Here is a 25,098-nt window from a genome sequence, read left to right as displayed (position 1 = left end):
CCATGAGATGTTCCAAAACGAAGTAATAAGATAAAATACGTTTTAATATTTCTCTTTTGGTTTATGCTTTCTATGTAAATTCGGTGTGGTTCCTGTATATTTTGATCATTTTCATGGTCCAAATCGCGGGAATTCCATGTTTCCTGATCAAAATAATGCAGCAGATGAGAAGTGAGGCAGACACAGGCAGTGCCTCCATGGCTACACACAGTATGTATTGTGCATGCGTGTGAGGGGCGCATGCTTGTTGCCATGGGGAAAAGGCAGGTCTTGAGGCAGCAAGTTCCTCTGCCTCAAGGTAAGGGCCGATATATTGTCAACTTGCAGTTCAATGCCTCAGCAGTACTCTAACTCGCCAGACTGGGAGAAGTGGGGGCGCTCAAGCTAGCAGACACAGGTCTCTCCAGCGGAAGCCAGCCTTTTTCTTTTCTTTTTTTTTTAAACTATATTTATAACAAACATGGCATTTTTATTTGAGTAAGCCAGTGTTTGTGGGTGTTTTTTGTCAGATGCAAAACATTTTTTTTTTCCTGTACCTCTAATGTGCAACCGCAATCAACAATGACTAGAGCTGCACATATGAATTTAAGTTAAAAAAAAACAAAAAACAAGAAAAAAAAGTATGTATGCCTCACCTGGTGTTTAGTTCACCGCACGTCACTGGATTTAGGTATAATTACCTTTATTTCCCCGGACTATAGAGAGCACCGGCATTTTAGCCACACCCACCAAATTTTAAAATAAACAATTATTTTTACAATTATTAGTCGCGCCGTACTATAAGCGGCAGATATACTGTATACCAGTACAAAATATTTTGTAAATGTTTGTTTACATACCTTAGTTGTTTCCAAACGGTGCCTATCACATGGCAGAAGAACGGCTGATCAAGCAAAAATAAATTATCATCATGGACCCCACAAGCTGTGGAAGCCAGCCCTCCAATCAGGTAAATGGACTCAATAGTGACGGTTTGGTGAATTTGCGAAACTGAAACAATACAAAAAGAATGCCATTGTAAGTTAATAATACCAACCCAGACACTCGTTAACGTGTTAGCATATGTACTAATGCTAACAATGCTAGCTTGATCACATTACGATAGCACGTACAAATATGCATGAAAACACTCCTACAGACATCACACATGGGACGATTTATTAAGTATGAATTGTTTTAGTTGTATTGTAATCCTTGCTTGGAGTGATGAATGAAGAATCCCGAGAAACGCCATAGAAGCCATAGTTTAAGGCATGAAATAGGAAATACATTTTCAACCTGCATGACCTGCATTGAGTGAACTCGCTCAAAAGATGGCGGCATGGGGCGACCTTTTCAGAGTCTCTATCCGTGTAATATGAAAACTATTTGTTGAATACAAAAAAATATGATTGAAAAATCCATAAATTAGCCACACCGTTTTAAAGGCCGCAGTGTACAAAGCGTTGGAAAAAGTAGCGACTTATAGTCCGGAAAATAGGGTAGTCAAACTGAGTTTGATTACTATGTAGAACCTACATCTTGACTGTTTTTCCGATTCATAGCTGACCATGTTTGTTTGAGTTGTTGTTGGTGCTCCTGAACTAATCATCACACAGACTCGCAATGTTATGGTTGGCGGGGGTCTTATGTTCTTATGCTGATGTCTCTCCTTCCTGTGTTTCTCCCTCAAGCTTGCCAGCATGAAGAGTTGGAAAGACATGCGAAATGAGATCCTGTATCTCACTGTGAATGCCACAGGCTCCCCGAATCAGATGTACCAGGCTGTGTCACGCATTGTCTGTGGTCACCCCGAGGGGGGCGGCCTTAAAATCAAGTCCCTCAATTGGTATGAGGATAACAACTACAAGGCGCTGTTTGGAAACCATGGCAACGACAGCGACAGCGATTCGATTTCCGCATATGACAACACATCCAGTAAGTGTCTGCGTGATCTCTGGTATTTAGGCCCCAAACAAAGTAGCCATACAATGTAATAAATGCTTTTGTTTGTTTTGTCAAGCTCCTTACTGTAACAGCATGATGCGAAACTTGGAATCCAGTCCCATATCCAGGATGATCTGGCGAGCCCTGAAGCCTTTGCTCATGGGAAAGATCCTCTACACCCCAGATACTCCAGCGACGCAGAGGATAATCCACGAGGTAAAGTGTCGAGAACCTTGCTTGAAATCTTTCAACGCATCAACCATTGAATGTCGACTGATGCCTGTGATTGTTTGTTCCAGGTGAACAAGACTTTCCAAGAGCTGGGCCTGTTAAGGGACCTCGGAGGAATGTGGGATGAGATGAAGCCCAAAGTATGGAACTTCATGGAGAACAGTGAGGAGATAGACTTAGTCAGGGTGAGTGGCCTGCCCTCGGAGAACACGCTTGAACATAATAGTCTGTATACCTCTGAGACATATGTTTAATTATGGTGCTTCCGAAAAGGGGACATTTCAATTCAAAAATCTCATCAAGCCTCACCATCCATCCTACTTTGTTATGGACTTATGTGTTTACCGTGATTTATCCACAACACTCCCTTAGGCCAGGGGTCTCAGTCGTGAGGCCCGCGGGCAGCACGTTATTTTACGGCCCGCACCTTGATATGTAAATGTAGTGTTAGTGTGGCCCGCGAGTTTTATATGAATGGCATATTTGCTATAATTACCAACCCTCCCGAATTTTCCGGGAGACTCCAGAATTTCAAGGCAATCATTCAAGGGTAATCGTTCCCGCAAACATCCGTCAGTTTTTACCCAAACAACATTGTTCAATGGGTGCCGTGTTGACACTGCCTTTGACGCCCTCTACATCTTGTTCTAACAGCGTACCATTCCGGACATTTCTGTATTTGGCTTTTATGAACACAAGTCATAGCAATCACCTTTTCATCAAACATACAACATAGTCTCAGCCACATGTTCTGTAAGGTTTCTGCAAACACGTGTCAGTGACTGCAAGGCATACTTACAGGTCATATTGACGGTGGCTTTATAAACAAATGTATCACTGTTACAAATATGCGCCACACTGTGAACCCACACCGAACAAGAATGACAAACACATTTCGGGAGAACATCCGCACTGCAACACAACATAAACACAACCAGGCCGGCGCGGTGTAAATATAATGTTAAGTCGATAGCGATGACATGTAGTAAAAGGCTTTAAGGTAAAGGCAGCGCTAACCCGGAACTCTTATGCTATTGTTAACTAGGGTGTAAATCAGGACTAATAGTTGGACAAATTGTCGGGAGATGCCCCTAAATTCGGGTGTCACCTGGAAAAATGGGGAGATTTGACTACTCCGTTGGTAGGGTGGGTAAGCCGTTCAAAGAAGGTGAATCCATTAAACGCGCATGTTAGAATTTTTAAGTCATCTTTTCTTGCGGCCCAGCCTGCATCCTGTGACCCCCCCAGGCAAATGGAGTTTGAGACCCCTGCCTTAGGCTGATGAGAATACAAAGTTATGTCACCACTGTAGCTAAAAGTTAATGCTATGTTTTGGGCGAATGTTACGGGGTTAATTGTGACATTTGCCATGGCTGGATGCTTGGAACTCCAACCTTTGCTTCCAAGTCAAAGCATAACAATTAGCAATAGCTTTTATTCCAAAACACTCTTAGGTTGGGGCACTCAAGTTAAGTCAAGCATTTGAATTGAGGTACCATTGTACACAGATTTAATATCCGAACCCACTGATAATTTTTTAATTAACAGATGAAAACATTTAATTAGGATCAGATGAGGTTCACATGACATGCATGCTTAGGTAGCTTTCACAGTGTCAGCACCGCCTCCCAGTGGTCAATGTTTGAATTACCTTTGAACTATTTTCTTGGACCCTTGAAAAAGTCAAAGTATCGCTCAACAAATGTTTTCCATTCCATATGCTCTACACCAGGGGTCACCAACACGGTGCCCGCGGGCACCAGGTAGCCCGTAAGGACCAGATGTGTCGCCCGCTGGCCTGTTCTAAAAATAGCTCAAATAGCAGCACTTACCAGTGAGCTGCCTCTGTTTTTTAAATTTTATTTATTTACTAGCAAGCTGGTCTCGCTTTGCTCGATATTTTTAATTCTAAGGGAGACAGAACTCAAATAGAATTTGAAAATCCAAAAAAATATTTTAAAAACTTGGTCTTCACTTGCTTAAATAAATGTATTTATTTTGTTACTTTGCTTCTTATAACTTTCAGAAAGACAATTTTAGAGAAAAAATACAACCTTAAAAATGATTGTAGGATTTTTAAACACATATACCTTTTTACCTTTTAAATTCCTTCCTCTTCTTCCCTGACAATTTAAATCAATGTTCAAGTATTTTTTTTTTTTTTTATTGAAGAGAATAATAAATACATTTTAATTTAATTCTTCATTTTAGTTTCTGTTTTTTCGACGAAGAATATTTGTGAAATATTTCTTCAAACTTATTATGATTAAAATTCCCCAAAAATTATTCTGGCAAATCTAGAAAATCTGTAGAATCAAATTTGAATCTTATTTCAAAGTCTTTTGAATTTCTTTTAAAATTTTTGTTCTGGAAAATCTACAAGAAATAATGATTTGTCTTTGTTAGAAATATAGTTTGGTCCAATTTGTTATATATTCTAACAAAATGCAGATTGGATTTTAACCTATTGTAAAATTAATATCAATCAGGAAAAATTACTAATGATGTTCCATAAATTCTTTTTTCAATTTTTTCAAAAAGATTCGAATTGGCTAGTTTTTCTCTTCATTATTTTCGGCTGAATTTTGAATTTTAAAGAGTCGAAATTGAAGATAAACTATGATTCGTAATTGTATTTTCATTTTTTTCCTGTTTTCTCCTCTTTTAAACCGTTCAGCTAAGTGCTCTTTTCATAATTTATTCCCTACAAAAAACCTTGCGTAAAAGGAAAAAAAAATGTACGACGGAATGACAGACGGAAATCCCCATTTTTTTTAATATATATAGATTTATTTTATTAAAGGTAAGTTGAGCAAATTGGCTATTTCTGGCAATTTATTTAAGTGTGTATCAAACTGGTAGCCCTTCGCATTAATCAGTACCCAAGAAGTAGCTCAAAAAGTTTGGTGACCCCTGCTCTACATCTATAAATAACACTTTTCTTAATCGTTATTCTTTTTAGCAGTGAAGTTAATACATAATACCAGTATTAAATGAATGTGTCAGTGCGTATAATAATTAAGGTATTTTCCCAGTAACCCTTTATTTTTGTTTAAATGCATCAACATGTTTTTATCTGACAATAGCATGATTAATGCTTCTGAAGCTGTGGTATTTTTGGGGTGCCTATTCAGCCTTAACATAGTTTTCATTGTGGAACAGCGTGATAAACGCCAAGAGCGTGGGCGTGAGATGAGATTTGAAAAAGAGATCACAGGCCACAAACTTTATAGAACAGTACATTAGCAGCAACTGTAAAAAAAAAAAAAGAAAACAACTTTAACTAACCAACCCTCAACGCTTCCAGTTTTTGTTTTATGTCAATATTTAAAGGCCTACTGAAATGAGATGTTCTTATTTAAACGGGGATAGCAGGTCCATTCTATGTGTCATACTTGATCATTTCGCAATTTTGCCATATTTTTGCTGAAAGGATTTAATAGAGAACATCCACGATAAAGCTCGCAACTTTTGCTTGCTATCAGAAAAGCCCTGCCTCTACATGTTGATGGCTCCTCACATCCTCACATTGTTTTTAATGGGAGTCTCCAACAAAAACGACAATTTCCCCATTAATTTGAGCGAGGATGAAAGATTTGTGTTTGAGGATATTGATAGCGATGGACTACAAAAAAAAAAAACTAAAAAAAAACGCGATTGCATTGGGACGGATTCAGATGTTTTTAGACAGATTTACTAGGATAATTATGGGAAATCCCTTATCTTTCTATTGTGTTGCTAGTGTTTTAGTGAGTTAAATAGTACCTGATAGTCGGAGGTGTGTGTCCACGGGTGTCTTGACGCGCAGTGTCTCAGGGAAGTCGACGGCAGCTTTATGGACGGCGCAAGCTCAGCTGATCTCCGGTAAGAAGCGATTTTTTACCGCAATTTTCTCACCGAAACCTGCTGGTTGACATTCGGTTGGGATCCATGTTCGCTGTGATCCATAGTAAAGTTTCACCTGCGTGAATTTTAAACAAGGAATCACCGTGTGTTTGTGTGGCTAAAGGCTAAAAGCTTCCCAACTCCATCTTTGTACTTTGACTTCTCCAATATTAATTGAACAAATTGCAAAGGATTCAGCAACACAGATCTCTAAAATACTGTGTAATTATGTGGTTAAATCAGACGACTTTTAGCTGTGTGTGTGTGCAAAGTGCTTATATTTACTAACAGTCCGTGACGTTAAGCGTGCACGTCATCATTACGCGACGTTTTCAAGAAAAAACTCCCGGGAAATTTAAAATTGCAATTAAGTAAACTAAAAAGGCCGTATTGGCATGTGTTGCAATGTTAATATTTCATCATTGATATATAAACTATCAGACTGCGTGGTGGGTAGTAGTGGGTTTCAGTAGGCCTTTAAAACCATATTTATTGAGCTCATTCTATGTTTTAAAGAACGTACTCTCCATTTTCCGCAGACCTTGCTCCAAAATAACGCCAGCGCCACTTTCCTGAATACTCAACTCAGTGGGACTGAGTGGCGCGTGTTGGACCTGTCGCGCTTCCTCTCCAAGTCCGTGGTAGACCAAAAAGCTGCAGGGTCAGCATACACCTGGAGAGAGGTCTTCAACGAAACGGACCAGGCCATCCAGACCATTACCCGCTTCATGGAGGTTAGCATACATTTGATTGCATTTTGGCTGAAGTGATGGTTGCATTTGAACATATGTTTAGTTTAGTTTAGTCATATTTGGACATGAGGCCTTTTGTGTGGGTGAAGGCTTTGGCCTTGTGTAGAGTTTGCCAAAACACTCAATATTATGTTAGATCCACTATGGACTGGACTCTCACACTATTATGTTAGATCCACTATGGACTGGACTCTCACAATATTATGTTAGATCCACTATGGACTGGACTCCCACTATTATGTTAGAACCACTTTGGACTGGACTCTCACAAAAATATTTTAGATCCACTATGGACTGGACTCACACTATTATGTTAGATCCACTATGGACTGGACTCTCACAATATTATGTTAGATCCACTATGGACTGGACTCTCACAATATTATGTTAGATCCACTATGGACTGGACTCCCACTATTATGTTAGAACCACTTTGGACTGGACTCTCACAAAAATATTTTAGATCCACTATGGACTGGACTCACACTATTATGTTAGATCCACTATGGACTGGACTCTCACAATATTATGTTAGATCCACTATGGACTGGACTCTCACAATATTATGTTAGATCCACTATGGACTGGACTCCCACTATTATGTTAGAACCACTATGGACTGGACTCTCACAAAAATATTTTAGATCCACTATGGACTGGACTCTCACTATTATGTATGATCCACTATGGACTGGACTCTCACTATTATGTTAGATCCACTATGGACTGGACTCTCACTATTATGTTAAATCCATTAAGGAACTGGATTCTCAATATTATGTTAGATCCACTATGGACTGGACTCTCTCAATATTATGTTGGATCCACTATGGACTGGACTCTCACACTATTATGTTAGATCCACTATGGACTGGACTCTCACTATTATGTTGGATCCACTATGGACTGGACTCTCACTATTATGTTAGATCCACTATGGACTGGACTCCCACTATTATGTTAGAACCACTATGGACTGGACTCTCACAAAAATATTTTAGATCCACTATGGACTGGACTCTCACTATTATGTTTGATCCACTATGGACTGGACTCTCAATATTATGTTACATCCACTATGGACTGGACTCTCACACTATTATGTTAGATCCACTATGGACTTGACTCTCACAATAATATGTTAGATCCACTATGGACTGGACTTTCACAATATTATGTTAGATCCACTATGGACTGGACTCCCACTATTATGTTAAATTCACTATGGACTGGACTCTCACTATTATGTTAGATCCACTATGGACTGGACTCTCACTATTATGTTAGATCCACTACGGACTGGACTCTCACTATTATGTTAGATCCACTATGGACTGGACTCTCACAAAAATATTTTAGATCCACTATAGACTGGACTCTCACAATATTATGTTAGATCCACTATGGACTGGACTCTCAATATTATGTTAGATCCACTATGGACTGGACTCTCACACTATTATGTTAGATCCACTATGGACTGGACTCTCACAATAATATGTTAGATCCACTATGGACTGGACTCTCACAATATTATGTTAGATCCACTATGGACTGGACTCCCACTATTATGTTAGAACCACTATGGACTGGACTCTCACAATATTATGTTAGATCCACTATGGACTGGACTCTCACACTATTATGTTAGATCCACTATGGACTGGACTCCCACTATTATGTTAGATCCACTATGGACTGGACTCTCACAATATTATGTTAGATCCACTATGGACTGGACTCCCACTATTATGTTAGATCCACTATGGACTGGACTCTCACAATATTATGTTAGATCCACTATGGACTGGACTCTCACACTATTATGTTAGATCCACTATGGACTGGACTCTCACTATTATGTTAGATCCACTATGGACTGGACTCTCACACTATTATGTTAGATCCACTATGGACTGGACTCTCACACTATTATGTTAGATCCACTATGGACTGCACTCCCACTATTATGTTAGAACCACTATGGATTGGACTCTCACAAAAATATTTTAGATCCACTATGGACTGGACTCTCACAAAAATATTTTAGATCCACTATGGACTGGACTCTCACTATTATGTTTGATCCACTATGGACTGGACTCTCAATATTATGTTAGATCCACTATGGACTGGACTCTCACACTATTATGTTAGATCCACTATGGACTGGACTCTCACTATTATGTTAGATCCACTATGGACTGGACTCTCACACTATTATGTTAGATCCACTATGGACTGGACTCTCACTATTATGTGAGATCCACTATGGACTGGACTCTCACTATTATGTTAAATCCATTAAGGAACTGGATTCTCAATATTATGTTAGATCCACTATGGACTGGACTCTCTCAATATTATGTTGGATCCACTATGGACTGGACTGTCACACTATTATGTTAGATCCACTATGGACTGGACTCTCACAATATTATGTTAGATCCACTATGGACTGGACTCCCACTATTATGTTAGAACCACTTTGGACTGGACTCTCACAAAAATATTTTAGATCCACTATGGACTGGACTCACACTATTATGTTAGATCCACTATGGACTGGACTCTCACAATATTATGTTAGATCCACTATGGACTGGACTCTCACAATATTATGTTAGATCCACTATGGACTGGACTCCCACTATTATGTTAGAACCACTTTGGACTGGACTCTCACAAAAATATTTTAGATCCACTATGGACTGGACTCACACTATTATGTTAGATCCACTATGGACTGGACTCTCACAATATTATGTTAGATCCACTATGGACTGGACTCTCACAATATTATGTTAGATCCACTATGGACTGGACTCCCACTATTATGTTAGAACCACTATGGACTGGACTCTCACAAAAATATTTTAGATCCACTATGGACTGGACTCTCACTATTATGTATGATCCACTATGGACTGGACTCTCAATATTATGTTAGATCCACTATGGACTGGACTCTCACACTATTATGTTAGATCCACTATGGACTGGACTCTCACTATTATGTTAAATCCATTAAGGAACTGGATTCTCAATATTATGTTAGATCCACTATGGACTGGACTCTCTCAATATTATGTTGGATCCACTATGGACTGGACTCTCACACTATTATGTTAGATCCACTATGGACTGGACTCTCACTATTATGTTGGATCCACTATGGACTGGACTCTCACTATTATGTTAGATCCACTATGGACTGGACTCCCACTATTATGTTAGAACCACTATGGACTGGACTCTCACAAAAATATTTTAGATCCACTATGGACTGGACTCTCACTATTATGTTTGATCCACTATGGACTGGACTCTCAATATTATGTTACATCCACTATGGACTGGACTCTCACACTATTATGTTAGATCCACTATGGACTTGACTCTCACAATAATATGTTAGATCCACTATGGACTGGACTTTCACAATATTATGTTAGATCCACTATGGACTGGACTCCCACTATTATGTTAAATTCACTATGGACTGGACTCTCACTATTATGTTAGATCCACTATGGACTGGACTCTCACTATTATGTTAGATCCACTACGGACTGGACTCTCACTATTATGTTAGATCCACTATGGACTGGACTCTCACAAAAATATTTTAGATCCACTATAGACTGGACTCTCACAATATTATGTTAGATCCACTATGGACTGGACTCTCAATATTATGTTAGATCCACTATGGACTGGACTCTCACACTATTATGTTAGATCCACTATGGACTGGACTCTCACAATAATATGTTAGATCCACTATGGACTGGACTCTCACAATATTATGTTAGATCCACTATGGACTGGACTCCCACTATTATGTTAGAACCACTATGGACTGGACTCTCACAATATTATGTTAGATCCACTATGGACTGGACTCTCACACTATTATGTTAGATCCACTATGGACTGGACTCCCACTATTATGTTAGATCCACTATGGACTGGACTCTCACAATATTATGTTAGATCCACTATGGACTGGACTCCCACTATTATGTTAGATCCACTATGGACTGGACTCTCACAATATTATGTTAGATCCACTATGGACTGGACTCTCACACTATTATGTTAGATCCACTATGGACTGGACTCTCACTATTATGTTAGATCCACTATGGACTGGACTCTCACACTATTATGTTAGATCCACTATGGACTGGACTCTCACACTATTATGTTAGATCCACTATGGACTGCACTCCCACTATTATGTTAGAACCACTATGGACTGGACTCTCACAAAAATATTTTAGATCCACTATGGACTGGACTCTCACAAAAATATTTTAGATCCACTATGGACTGGACTCTCACTATTATGTTTGATCCACTATGGACTGGACTCTCAATATTATGTTAGATCCACTATGGACTGGACTCTCACACTATTATGTTAGATCCACTATGGACTGGACTCTCACTATTATGTTAGATCCACTATGGACTGGACTCTCACACTATTATGTTAGATCCACTATGGACTGGACTCTCACTATTATGTGAGATCCACTATGGACTGGACTCTCACTATTATGTTAAATCCATTAAGGAACTGGATTCTCAATATTATGTTAGATCCACTATGGACTGGACTCTCTCAATATTATGTTGGATCCACTATGGACTGGACTGTCACACTATTATGTTAGATCCACTATGGACTGGACTCTCACAATATTATGTTAGATCCACTATGGACTGGACTCCCACTATTATGTTAGAACCACTTTGGACTGGACTCTCACAAAAATATTTTAGATCCACTATGGACTGGACTCACACTATTATGTTAGATCCACTATGGACTGGACTCTCACAATATTATGTTAGATCCACTATGGACTGGACTCTCACAATATTATGTTAGATCCACTATGGACTGGACTCCCACTATTATGTTAGAACCACTTTGGACTGGACTCTCACAAAAATATTTTAGATCCACTATGGACTGGACTCACACTATTATGTTAGATCCACTATGGACTGGACTCTCACAATATTATGTTAGATCCACTATGGACTGGACTCTCACAATATTATGTTAGATCCACTATGGACTGGACTCCCACTATTATGTTAGAACCACTATGGACTGGACTCTCACAAAAATATTTTAGATCCACTATGGACTGGACTCTCACTATTATGTATGATCCACTATGGACTGGACTCTCAATATTATGTTAGATCCACTATGGACTGGACTCTCACACTATTATGTTAGATCCACTATGGACTGGACTCTCACTATTATGTTAAATCCATTAAGGAACTGGATTCTCAATATTATGTTAGATCCACTATGGACTGGACTCTCTCAATATTATGTTGGATCCACTATGGACTGGACTCTCACACTATTATGTTAGATCCACTATGGACTGGACTCTCACTATTATGTTGGATCCACTATGGACTGGACTCTCACTATTATGTTAGATCCACTATGGACTGGACTCCCACTATTATGTTAGAACCACTATGGACTGGACTCTCACAAAAATATTTTAGATCCACTATGGACTGGACTCTCACTATTATGTTTGATCCACTATGGACTGGACTCTCAATATTATGTTACATCCACTATGGACTGGACTCTCACACTATTATGTTAGATCCACTATGGACTTGACTCTCACAATAATATGTTAGATCCACTATGGACTGGACTTTCACAATATTATGTTAGATCCACTATGGACTGGACTCCCACTATTATGTTAAATTCACTATGGACTGGACTCTCACTATTATGTTAGATCCACTATGGACTGGACTCTCACTATTATGTTAGATCCACTACGGACTGGACTCTCACTATTATGTTAGATCCACTATGGACTGGACTCTCACAAAAATATTTTAGATCCACTATAGACTGGACTCTCACAATATTATGTTAGATCCACTATGGACTGGACTCTCAATATTATGTTAGATCCACTATGGACTGGACTCTCACACTATTATGTTAGATCCACTATGGACTGGACTCTCACAATAATATGTTAGATCCACTATGGACTGGACTCTCACAATATTATGTTAGATCCACTATGGACTGGACTCCCACTATTATGTTAGAACCACTATGGACTGGACTCTCACAATATTATGTTAGATCCACTATGGACTGGACTCTCACACTATTATGTTAGATCCACTATGGACTGGACTCCCACTATTATGTTAGATCCACTATGGACTGGACTCTCACAATATTATGTTAGATCCACTATGGACTGGACTCCCACTATTATGTTAGATCCACTATGGACTGGACTCTCACAATATTATGTTAGATCCACTATGGACTGGACTCTCACACTATTATGTTAGATCCACTATGGACTGGACTCTCACTATTATGTTAGATCCACTATGGACTGGACTCTCACACTATTATGTTAGATCCACTATGGACTGGACTCTCACACTATTATGTTAGATCCACTATGGACTGCACTCCCACTATTATGTTAGAACCACTATGGACTGGACTCTCACAAAAATATTTTAGATCCACTATGGACTGGACTCTCACAAAAATATTTTAGATCCACTATGGACTGGACTCTCACTATTATGTTTGATCCACTATGGACTGGACTCTCAATATTATGTTAGATCCACTATGGACTGGACTCTCACACTATTATGTTAGATCCACTATGGACTGGACTCTCACTATTATGTTAGATCCACTATGGACTGGACTCTCACACTATTATGTTAGATCCACTATGGACTGGACTCTCACTATTATGTTAGATCCACTATGGACTGGACTCTCACTATTATGTTAAATCCATTAAGGAACTGGATTCTCAATATTATGTTAGATCCACTATGGACTGGACTCTCTCAATATTATGTTGGATCCACTATGGACTGGACTGTCACACTATTATGTTAGATCCACTATGGACTGGACTCTCACTATTATGTTGGATCCACTATGGACTGGACTCTCACTATTATGTTAGATCCACTATGGACTGGACTCTCACAATATTATGTTATATCCACTATGGACTGGACTACCTCTATTATGTTAGAACCACTATGGACTGGACTCTCACACTATTATGTTAGATCCACTATGGACTGGACTCTCACACTATTATGTTAGATCCACTATGGACTGGACTCTCACACTATTATGTTTGATCCACTATGGACTGGACTCTCACAATAATATGTTAGATCCACTATGGACTGGACTCTCACAATATTATGTTAGATCCACTATGGACTGGACTCCCACTATTATGTTAGAACCACTATGGACTGGACTCTCACAATATTATGTTAGATCCACTATGGACTGGACTCCCACTATTATGTTAGATCCACTATGGACTGGACTCTCACAATATTATGTTAGATCCACTATGGACTGGACTCCCACTATTATGTTAGATCCACTATGGACTGGACTCTCACAATATTATGTTAGATCCACTATGGACTGGACTCTCACACTATTATGTTAGATCCACTACGGACTGGACTCTCACTATTATGTTAGATCCACTATGGACTGGACTCTCACAAAAATATTTTAGATCCACTATAGACTGGACTCTCACAATATTATGTTAGATCCACTATGGACTGGACTCTCAATATTATGTTAGATCCACTATGGACTGGACTCTCACACTATTATGTTAGATCCACTATGGACTGGACTCTCACAATAATATGTTAGATCCACTATGGACTGGACTCTCACAATATTATGTTAGATCCACTATGGACTGGACTCCCACTATTATGTTAGAACCACTATGGACTGGACTCTCACAATATTATGTTAGATCCACTATGGACTGGACTCTCACACTATTATGTTAGATCCACTATGGACTGGACTCCCACTATTATGTTAGATCCACTATGGACTGGACTCTCACAATATTATGTTAGATCCACTATGGACTGGACTCCCACTATTATGTTAGATCCACTATGGACTGGACTCTCACAATATTATGTTAGATCCACTATGGACTGGACTCTCACACTATTATGTTAGATCCACTATGGACTGGACTCTCACTATTATGTTAGATCCACTATGGACTGGACTCTCACACTATTATGTTAGATCCACTATGGACTGGACTCTCACACTATTATGTTAGATCCACTATGGACTGCACTCCCACTATTATGTTAGAACCACTATGGACTGGACTCTCACAAAAATATTTTAGATCCACTATGGACTGGACTCTCACAAAAATATTTTAGATCCACTATGGACTGGACTCTCACTATTATGTTTGATCCACTATGGACTGGACTCTCAATATTATGTTAGATCCACTATGGACTGGACTCTCACACTATTATGTTAGATCCACTATGGACTGGACTCTCACTATTATGTTAGATCCACTATGGACTGGACTCTCACACTATTATGTTAGATCCACTATGGACTGGACTCTCACTATTATGTTAGATCCACTATGGACTGGACTCTCACTATTATGTTAAATCCATTAAGGAACTGGATTCTCAATATTATGTTAGATCCACTATGGACTGGACTCTCTCAATATTATGTTGGATCCACTATGGACTGGACTGTCACACTATTATGTTAGATCCACTATGGACTGGACTCTCACTATTATGTTGGATCCACTATGGACTGGACTCTCACTATTATGTTAGATCCACTATGGACTGGACTCTCACAATATTATGTTATATCCACTATGGACTGGACTACCTCTATTATGTTAGAACCACTATGGACTGGACTCTCACACTATTATGTTAGATCCACTATGGACTGGACTCTCACACTATTATGTTAGATCCACTATGGACTGGACTCTCACACTATTATGTTTGATCCACTATGGACTGGACTCTCACAATAATATGTTAGATCCACTATGGACTGGACTCTCACAATATTATGTTAGATCCACTATGGACTGGACTCCCACTATTATGTTAGAACCACTATGGACTGGACTCTCACAATATTATGTTAGATCCACTATGGACTGGACTCCCACTATTATGTTAGATCCACTATGGACTGGACTCTCACAATATTATGTTAGATCCACTATGGACTGGACTCCCACTATTATGTTAGATCCACTATGGACTGGACTCTCACAATATTATGTTAGATCCACTATGGACTGGACTCTCACACTATTATGTTAGATCCACTATGGACTGGACTCTCACTATTATGTTAGATCCACTATGGACTGGACTCTCACACTATTATGTTAGATCCACTATGGACTGGACTCTCACACTATTATGTTAGATCCACTATGGACTGCACTCCCACTATTATGTTAGAACCACTATGGACTGGACTCTCACAAAAATATTTTAGATCCACTATGGACTGGACTCTCACAAAAATATTTTAGATCCACTATGGACTGGACTCTCACTATTATGTTTGATCCACTATGGACTGGACTCTCAATATTATGTTAGATCCACTATGGACTGGACTCTCACACTATTATGTTAGATCCACTATGGACTGGACTCTCACTATTATGTTAGATCCACTATGGACTGGACTCTCACACTATTATGTTAGATCCACTATGGACTGGACTCTCACTATTATGTTAGATCCACTATGGACTGGACTCTCACTATTATGTTAAATCCATTAAGGAACTGGATTCTCAATATTATATTAGATCCACTATGGACTGGACTCTCTCAATATTATGTTGGATCCACTATGGACTGGACTGTCACACTATTATGTTAGATCCACTATGGACTGGACTCTCACTATTATGTTGGATCCACTATGGACTGGACTCTCACTATTATGTTAGATCCACTATGGACTGGACTCTCACAATATTATGTTATATCCACTATGGACTGGACTACCTCTATTATGTTAGAACCACTATGGACTGGACTCTCACACTATTATGTTAGATCCACTATGGACTGGACTCTCACACTATTATGTTAGATCCACTATGGACTGGACTCTCACACTATTATGTTAGATCCCGTATGGACTGGACTCTCACACTATTATGTTTGATCCACTATGGACTGGACTCTCAATATTATGTTAGATCCACTATGGACTGGACTCTCACACTATTATGTTAGATCCACTATGGACTGGACTCTCACAATATTATGTTAGATCCACTATGGACTGGACTCTCACACCATTATGTTAGATCCACTACGGACTGGACTCTCACTATTATGTTAGATCCACTATGGACTGGACTCTCACACTATTATGTTAGATCCACTACGGACTGGACTCTCACTATTATGTTAGATCCACTACGGACTGGACTCTCACTATTATGTTAGATCCACTACGGATGTTGTTGTGGTTTGTGCAGCCCTTTGAGACACTTGTGATTTAGGGCTATATAAATAAACATTGATTGATTGATGATTGATTGATAGTCCCTTTGCACACACTCTCATGCTTATGGAATGTAAGCTGCAAGAAGTAAATAGACTGCTAATTGCCTATGTAGGTCATCTCCTTATCATTGATTAAATGCTCTTGGACCTGCACACTGTAAAATCAAGTCATGGCCATGCCTAGTGGGTCACTGTGTTCCTCTGTGCTCACTGGGTCATCATGCCAGCCAGGGGCAAGCCTTAGATAAAGATCTACCGCACGTATATTTATTACTGCCAAACATTAACCCGTGTTCCTGACCTACTGTCAAATGGGCGTCTTGGTTTTCTCTAATTAAATTCTTGGAGGTTGGTGTATCGCCCCGTGACTTCTCCATTGTCACGCTCCGATGGTATAAGACCATGATTAGCCTTTTTTTTTTTTTGTCCAGTTAAATTCATGATTCCAAGAGGAGAGACTGCTTGTCTATAAATCCAGCTTGTGATCGAGAATGCACACACTTGCGTCAGAAAAGTCAACACAGGACATGTCTGGTCCCGCTGTAAATAACATACCTGACCTACTAGGTGGGGTTTACCTCACAAGGAGATTTCAAGACATTACCTACTGTCGTCTATCACAAGAGCTGTCAAGGCTAACAATAATAATAAATATGTCTGTCAGAACTGTAGAACTGTTGAGCGCTCATACTGCCTTTTTTATCCCCTCTTACCTTCAATCAATCAATCAATGTTTATTTATATAGCCTCAAATCACAAATGTCTCAAAGGACTGCACAAATCATTACGACTACAACATCCTCGGAAGAACCCACAAAAGGGCAAGGAAAACTCACACCCAGTGGGCAGGGAGAATTCACATCCAGTGGGACGCCAGTGACAATGCTGACTATGAGAAACCTTGGAGAGGACCTCAGATGTGGGCAACCCCCCCCCCTCTAGGGGACCGAAAGCAATGGATGTCGAGCGGGTCTAACATGATACTGTGAAAGTTCAATCCATAGTGGCTCCAAGACAGCAGCGAGAGTCCCGTCCACAGGAAACCATCTCAAGCGGATCAGCTCTGACAAGCACTAGGTCTATCGTATTACCGCTGCGATGCGTCGGGATCATCCAGCCTGGCGCTGGCTAGTTCTAACTTAACTGAATTGATTAACTTATTCAGGTGTTACCATTTAGTGGTCGATTGTACGGAATATGTCCTGAACTGTGCAATCTACTAATAAAAGTATCAATCAATCAATCAAAACTCACACGCATGGTACAGCTGAGTTTAAATCTGCTGAGTATAGGAAAGGCTAAGCTAATAATGTAATGTAATCTCCTAAGAGCCAGCGTCCTCTGTGTTTTCCATAACAGGGACATTTTTTGGGCTTCACGGTGGCAGAGGGGTTAGTGCGTCTGCCGCACAATACGAAGGTCCTGCAGTTCTGGGTTCAAATCCAGGCTCGGGATCTTTCTGTGTGGAGTTTGCATGTTCTCCCCGTGAATGCGTGGGTTCCTTCCGGGTACTCCGGCTTCCTCCCACTTCCAAAGACATGCACCTGGGGATAGGTTGATTGGCAACACTAAATTGGCCCTAGTGTGTGAATGTGAGTGTGAATGCTTTCTGTCTATCTGTGTTGGCCCTGCGATGAGGTGGCGACTTGTCCAGGGTGTACCCCGCCTTCCGCCCGATTGTAGCTGAGGTAGGCGCCAGCGCCCCCCGCGACCCCAAAAGGGAATAAGCGGTAGGAAATGGATGGATGGATGGCCATTTAAAAAAAAAAACTTTTTACATTTCTCCCGTGCAAAGGCAAAACCTAGTAACTCACTTCTAGCTGATTTTGCGAAAACAAAGGAAAACCAATCCATCTCGATGCTGTCTTACAAAGATCTACAAAGTCATCAAACGTATGGATCCAATCCAATCCAGTCCACTTTATTTATATAGCACATTTAAACAACAATAACGTTTCCAAAGTGCTGCACAGCCATGTTAAAAACCATATTAAAAAAAAACAACAACAAAAAAAACAGTATTATGCTCCACCAATGACTGAATATAAACAAAAAATAAATAACTATAAAACCAATAAAAACAATATAAAAATATAAAAAGTTTAAAAAAAAATTCCCGAATTCCTGGTTTTCCAAAGCCTTATTACCACCCTTATTTTCTGGCGACTACTCTTTCTATATTTTTAACCCATTTCAACCATTCCACTGTCAAATGATTACCCTTAATCAGGACCAAAAACAAAGCTTTCACACACAATTCCTTCAGGAATTGCCTCTTCCAGTTCTCTTTCTACTCCAGATTTTAGATTTTGGCGCGGTCTACCTTCCACATTTTTCGTCAAATTCAAACCGTTACAACTTCAAACTGTTCAGCCTATTCGGAAATTGCTGGTTTTTACCTTGACAAATTCAAAAAATTCCCAGATTTCCCAGATTTCCCAGAATTACCGGTTTTTCCCATTTAATATGATTTGGGCATTTTTCAAAATTCCACCATATCCACATTTTTCAACCTATTCATACCATTCCACCTTCAACACATTCCACCATCCTGGACATTCAAACTAAACTTTTCCCAAGTTAAAAAAAAATTCCAGGATTTTCCTGAATTCCTGGTTTGCCAAAGACCTATTTCCACCCTTATTTTCTGGCGACTACTCCTTCCACACTTTTTGACACATTTCAAGTGTTCCACTGTCAAATGATTCATCTTAATCAGGACAAAAAACGAAGTTGTTTATTGAACTGGGAAAATTCCCGGTTTTCCCGAAATTCCAAAAATTCAGGACAAAAAACGAAGTTGTTTATTGAACTGGAAAAATTCCCGGTTTTCCCGAAAGTACAAACATTTCTCTATCAAAAATGTTTGTACCTCAACATTTCTCGACCAATTTGAAAAAAAATCCAACACCAATCAGGTCATTCAGAACATTCAAGTTGTTTTTACCAATTTCCAAAAAAGTCCCGCTTTTCTCGAAATTTCCAAATTTTATGAAAAATCACATTTAAATCATCCATCCATCCATCCATCCATCCATCTTCCGCTTATCCGAGGTCGGGTCGCGGGGGCAGCAGCCTAAGCAGGGAAGCCCAGACTTCCCTATCTCCAGCCACTTCGTCTAGCTCTTCCCGGGGGATCCCGAGGCGTTCCCAGGCCAGCCGGGAGACATAGTCTTTCCAACGTGTCCTGGGTCTTCCCCGTGGCCTCCTACCATTTAAATCAATGGGACATTTTTCAAAGTTCCACAATTCCCACATTTTTTTATCTTATTCAAACCGTTTCAACTTCAAACTGTCCAGCCTATTCGGGAATCGCTGGTTTTTACCTTGACAAATTCAAAATATTCCCAGATTTCCCAGAATTTCCGGTTTTCTGGGACATTTTTCCCATTTAATATGATTTGGGCATTTTTCAAATTTCCACCATATCCACATTTTTCAACCTATTCATACCATTCCACCTTCAACACATTCCACCATCCTGAACATTCAAACTAAACTTTTCCCAAGTTTAAAAAAAATTCCAGGATTTTCCTGAATTCCTGGTTTGCCAAAGACCTATTTCCACCCTTATTTTCTGGCGACTACTCCTTCCACACTTTTTGACACATTTCAAGTGTTCCACTGTCAAATGATTCCTCTTAATCAGGACAAAAAACGAAGTTGTTTATTGAACTGGAAAAATTCCCGGTTTTCCCGAAATTCCAAAAATTCAGGACAAAAAACGAAGTTGTTTATTGAACTGGAAAAATTCCCGGTTTTCCCGAAATTCCAAAAATTCAGGACAAAAAACAAAGTTGTTTATTGAACTGGAAAAATTCCCGGTTTTCCCGAAAGTACAAACATTTCTCAATTAAAAATGTTTGTACCTCAACATTTCTCGACCAATTTGAAAAAAAATCCAACACCAATCAGGTCATTCAGAACATTCAAGTTGTTTTTACCAATTTCCAAAAAAGTCCCGCTTTTCTCAAAATTTCCAAATTTTATGAAAAATGACATTTAAATCAATGGGACATTTTTCAAAGTTCCACAATTCCCACATTTTTTTATCTTATTCAAACCGTTTCAACTTCAAAATATTCAGCCTGTTTGATGTGCTCTCTTTCAACAATTCTAAAAAAATTCCAGGATTTTAGTTCAACTTCGACATTGGAGCGTTCACACGCAAATCCTTGAGGAATTTCCTCTTGTGTTGTGGTTTGTGCAGCCCTTTGAGACACTAGTGATTTAAGGCTATATAACTAATCATTGATTGATTGATTGAAAAACAAATATGATTAAAAACTATTTTAAAGGGTAAAATCAATTAAAACTGCAAAATAAAAAATCAAAGTGTATAAAAAACACAGAGGACAACAGAGGACCACACAACTCACGTAGTGTTAAAAGCCAAAGAATAAAAGTGGGTCTTAAGACGAGACTTAAAAGACTCCACTGTGGAAGCAGTTTGAACATGGAGGGGCAGAGTGTTCCAGAGCTTAGGGCCGACCACAGAGAAGGCCCTGTCTCCCCTGGTCTTAAGTCTGGTCTTGGGCACCACGAGCTTGAACTGGCTCTCGGACCTCAGAGCGCGCGCAGGAATGTAAATTTGGATGCGGTCCGAGATATATTGAGGTGCCAGTCCATGTAAAGATTTAAAAACAAACAGCAATGTTTTAAATTCAATTCTAAAATGAACAGGGAGCCAGTGCAAACTCTGAAGAATTGGGGTTATATGCTGGCGTTTCCTGGCCCCTGTTAAAAGTCGTGCTGCCGCGTTCTGGACTAACTGCAACCGGGAGAGAGCTTTTTGGCTAATGCCAGCATAAAGTGCATTTGCAGTAGTCCAGGCCACTTGAAATAAAAGCATGCACGACTTGTTCAAAAAGGTTAAAAGATAAAAACGGTTTAACCTTTACTAAAAGACGAAGGTGATAAAAACACGATTTTAAAACGCCATTGACTTGTTTGTCTAGTTTAAAATCACTGTCTAGAGCAGGGGCGCTCACACTTTTTCTGCAGGCGAGCTACTTTTCAATTGACCAAGTCAAGGAGATCTACCTCATTCCTATTTATAATTTATATTTATTTATTTATGAAAGAGACATTTTTGTTAACAAGTTAATGGTGTTTAATGATAATACAAGCATGTTTAACACACATAGATTCCTTTCTTTCATGAAGACAAGAATATAAGTTGGTGTATTACCTGATTCTGATGACTTGCATTGATTGGAATTAGACAGTGGTGCTGATAACGTCCGCATTTTCAAATGGAGGGGAAAAAAAGTCCTCCTTTCTGTCCAATACCACATGAAAGTGGTTGGATTTGGCATCTCATTTGTCCAACTTGCATACTGGTTTTTAAACACTTTGTTATGAGAGTAGCATATGTGTGTGGCCCTTTAATGTCTGGCAGCAGGTGAGTGACGTCAGTGAGTGTGCGGGTGGGCAAGCAAGTGAGAAAGCGGTCGCTGAGGGCGGGGGAGAAATACATTGGCATCAAACTCCGTAGCTTCTAGCTTGTGCACGCTAGCTTTCTGAGACTCTTATTTTGTTAGCACAGGCAGGATGAAACAGGTATTTTATGGTGAAGACAGGAACTGTGCAGTCGCTCTTTAGAGTTTTGATAGTAGGTACGGAGTCTCTAGAAATAAAATGTGTTTGTCTGCGTCCGCCCTGTTAGTGATTTTTTTCTTAAATATGAGCTCGCAGCAGCCAGCGTCATCTCACAAGATCCTCGGGTGCCGAGAATGTCAAACAACTGACGAAAGTGAAGTCTTGGTATGATTGATGATTGCTCATTTTTATGTCTATTTTTTAATGCCTGGCTTGAGATCGACTGACACACCCACCGAGATCGACCAGTCGATCGCGATCGACGTAATGGGCACCCCTGGTCTATAGTGACGCCAAAGCTGGTGACCTTTGGACGCACGTAATTTTGTGCGTTTTTGTGTATTACATGTTTTCTTCAGCTTTCATTTTCTTGCCGATTGAGCCATGGATTGAATCTGCTCTCATGAACGTGTGTGCCCTTTCTCCAGATATTTTATTGCAATATCCGGTGGGCCCCATTCTGCGTTTGCACATTGGGCAAGAGCCGGGTACAGCGTCCAGTTTTTATTTTGACCTCCAACAGTTATCTGCCCAAAAGAGTATGCAAGGGGAAGAATCAAGAAGAATACATTTAATGAAGGTGCTTGCAATCTTCCAAATATCCCCTCGTGCCATAATATCACATCATCAGGTTGACCGTCGGCCCCCATTCGTGCAAATGTCTCATTAAAGACAATAAGGCGACTGACAAAGAAGCTCCGATTGGTCCCCTTGAGATACTAGGTTTTTCTGTTGTATCTACGCGGTTATGTGGTAGTTGCTAGGTCCTGCCATGCGCGTAACAGCTTACTTACGGAACAAATTACAATATCGCATACACTAATGCAAAGCATATCACTTAGGAACTCCAAAATTATTATCAGCTCAGTTTTGACCAAAATTGAGTTACTGGGTTTTGCCTTTGGACGGGAGATTTGTAACTCTGACCAAATATATGGGCAAATTTCCATTATAGACGATGTTTTTTTTTTTCAAGGTAGGTCATATGAAAAGTAGGGTTGTCAAAAAAAACAAACAAGTTAACTCGTGTGATTAATAATAAAAGATCTTTCCATTAATCATGTATAGTTGCAGAATCTTAACACAATTTATCATTGTTTTTTTTTTTGTATTGTTTTTTATTTAATTTAACTAGTTGTTATAAATAAATAAATAATAAATGGGTTGTACTTGTATAGCGCTTTTCTACCTTCAAGGTACTCAAAGCGCTTTGACACTACTTCCACATTCACACACACATTCACACACTGATGGAGGGAGCTGCCATGCAAGGCGCCAACCAGCACCCATCAGGAGCAAGGGTGAAGTGTCTTGCTCAGGACACAACGGACGTGACGAGGTTGGTACTAGGTGGGGATTTGAACTAGGGACCCTCGGGTTGCGCACGGCCACTCTCCAACTGCGTGTTTATTCATTATTATTTCTTAATTTTGAGCATGCTGCTCTTTTACCGTAAATGTGGATGATTGCCTGAAAGGAAAAATGGATTGTTTTACGATCCTTGATCAGGTCAATGGTTTCGAAACGTCAGTGCAACGTTGCGTGAGGAGACGACAAATTTAGCTCCAAATTTAGTTTCCAACAACACTCCGGACTGGACTGTATATAAAACTGCTGCCAAGCTTAAGCAAATAAATGAGGTACTTTTAACTAATACATTTAAAAAAATGTTCATTTATGACATTCTGATAATAAAATTGCATTTTTGTCAAAATATGTGGGTCTTTTTTAGGTCAATTCAAATGATGTAAGCAAGTAATTTTATCTAAAAAGAGTGATAAAACTGATTTTAAAAAAATATATATATATATTTGACAGCATCAATATCTAATGCATTATTTGCTAAATGTATATTTACTCCCCGACAGAGGTGGGTAGTAACACGCTACATTTACTTGAGTAACTTTCGGGATAAATTGTACTTTTACGAGTAGTTTTTATGCAACATACTTTTACTTTTACTTGAATATATTTATAGAGAAGAAACGCTACTTTTACTCCGTTCCATTTATCTACATTCAGCTCGCTACTCGCTACTTTTTTTTATCGATCTATTAATGTTTGTTTTGGTTAATTTACAGAGCTTCTAAGAAGAATCTACACATGCCTGCGTTTCACCAATCACATGCAGTCACTGGTGACGTTGGACCAATCAAACAGAGCCAGGCGGTCACATGACCCGATTACACAAGTTGAAAAACCTATTGGGGTGTTACCATTTAGTGGTCAATTGTACGGAATATGTACTGTA

The 25,098-nt window shown here is 39.4% G+C and overlaps 1 protein-coding gene across 1 annotated transcript in view; it reads left to right on the top strand.

Annotated features, from left to right (window-relative positions):
* LOC133538683 (phospholipid-transporting ATPase ABCA1-like) overlaps positions 1 to 25,098 on the top strand; it is a 129,452-nt gene that overhangs the window by 61,689 nt on the left and 42,665 nt on the right. Inside the window, exons 9-12 of the mRNA XM_061880383.1 lie at positions 1,674 to 1,917; positions 2,003 to 2,142; positions 2,226 to 2,342; positions 6,582 to 6,776. Of these exons, the coding sequence (XP_061736367.1) occupies positions 1,674 to 1,917; positions 2,003 to 2,142; positions 2,226 to 2,342; positions 6,582 to 6,776 (696 nt within the window). The remainder of the gene's footprint in view (positions 1 to 1,673; positions 1,918 to 2,002; positions 2,143 to 2,225; positions 2,343 to 6,581; positions 6,777 to 25,098) is intronic.

Source organism: Nerophis ophidion, linkage group LG20, assembly GCF_033978795.1.
Source record: "Nerophis ophidion isolate RoL-2023_Sa linkage group LG20, RoL_Noph_v1.0, whole genome shotgun sequence".
Lineage (NCBI taxonomy): Eukaryota > Metazoa > Chordata > Actinopteri > Syngnathiformes > Syngnathidae > Nerophis > Nerophis ophidion.
This window is presented reverse-complemented; position numbering and strand designations above follow the sequence as displayed.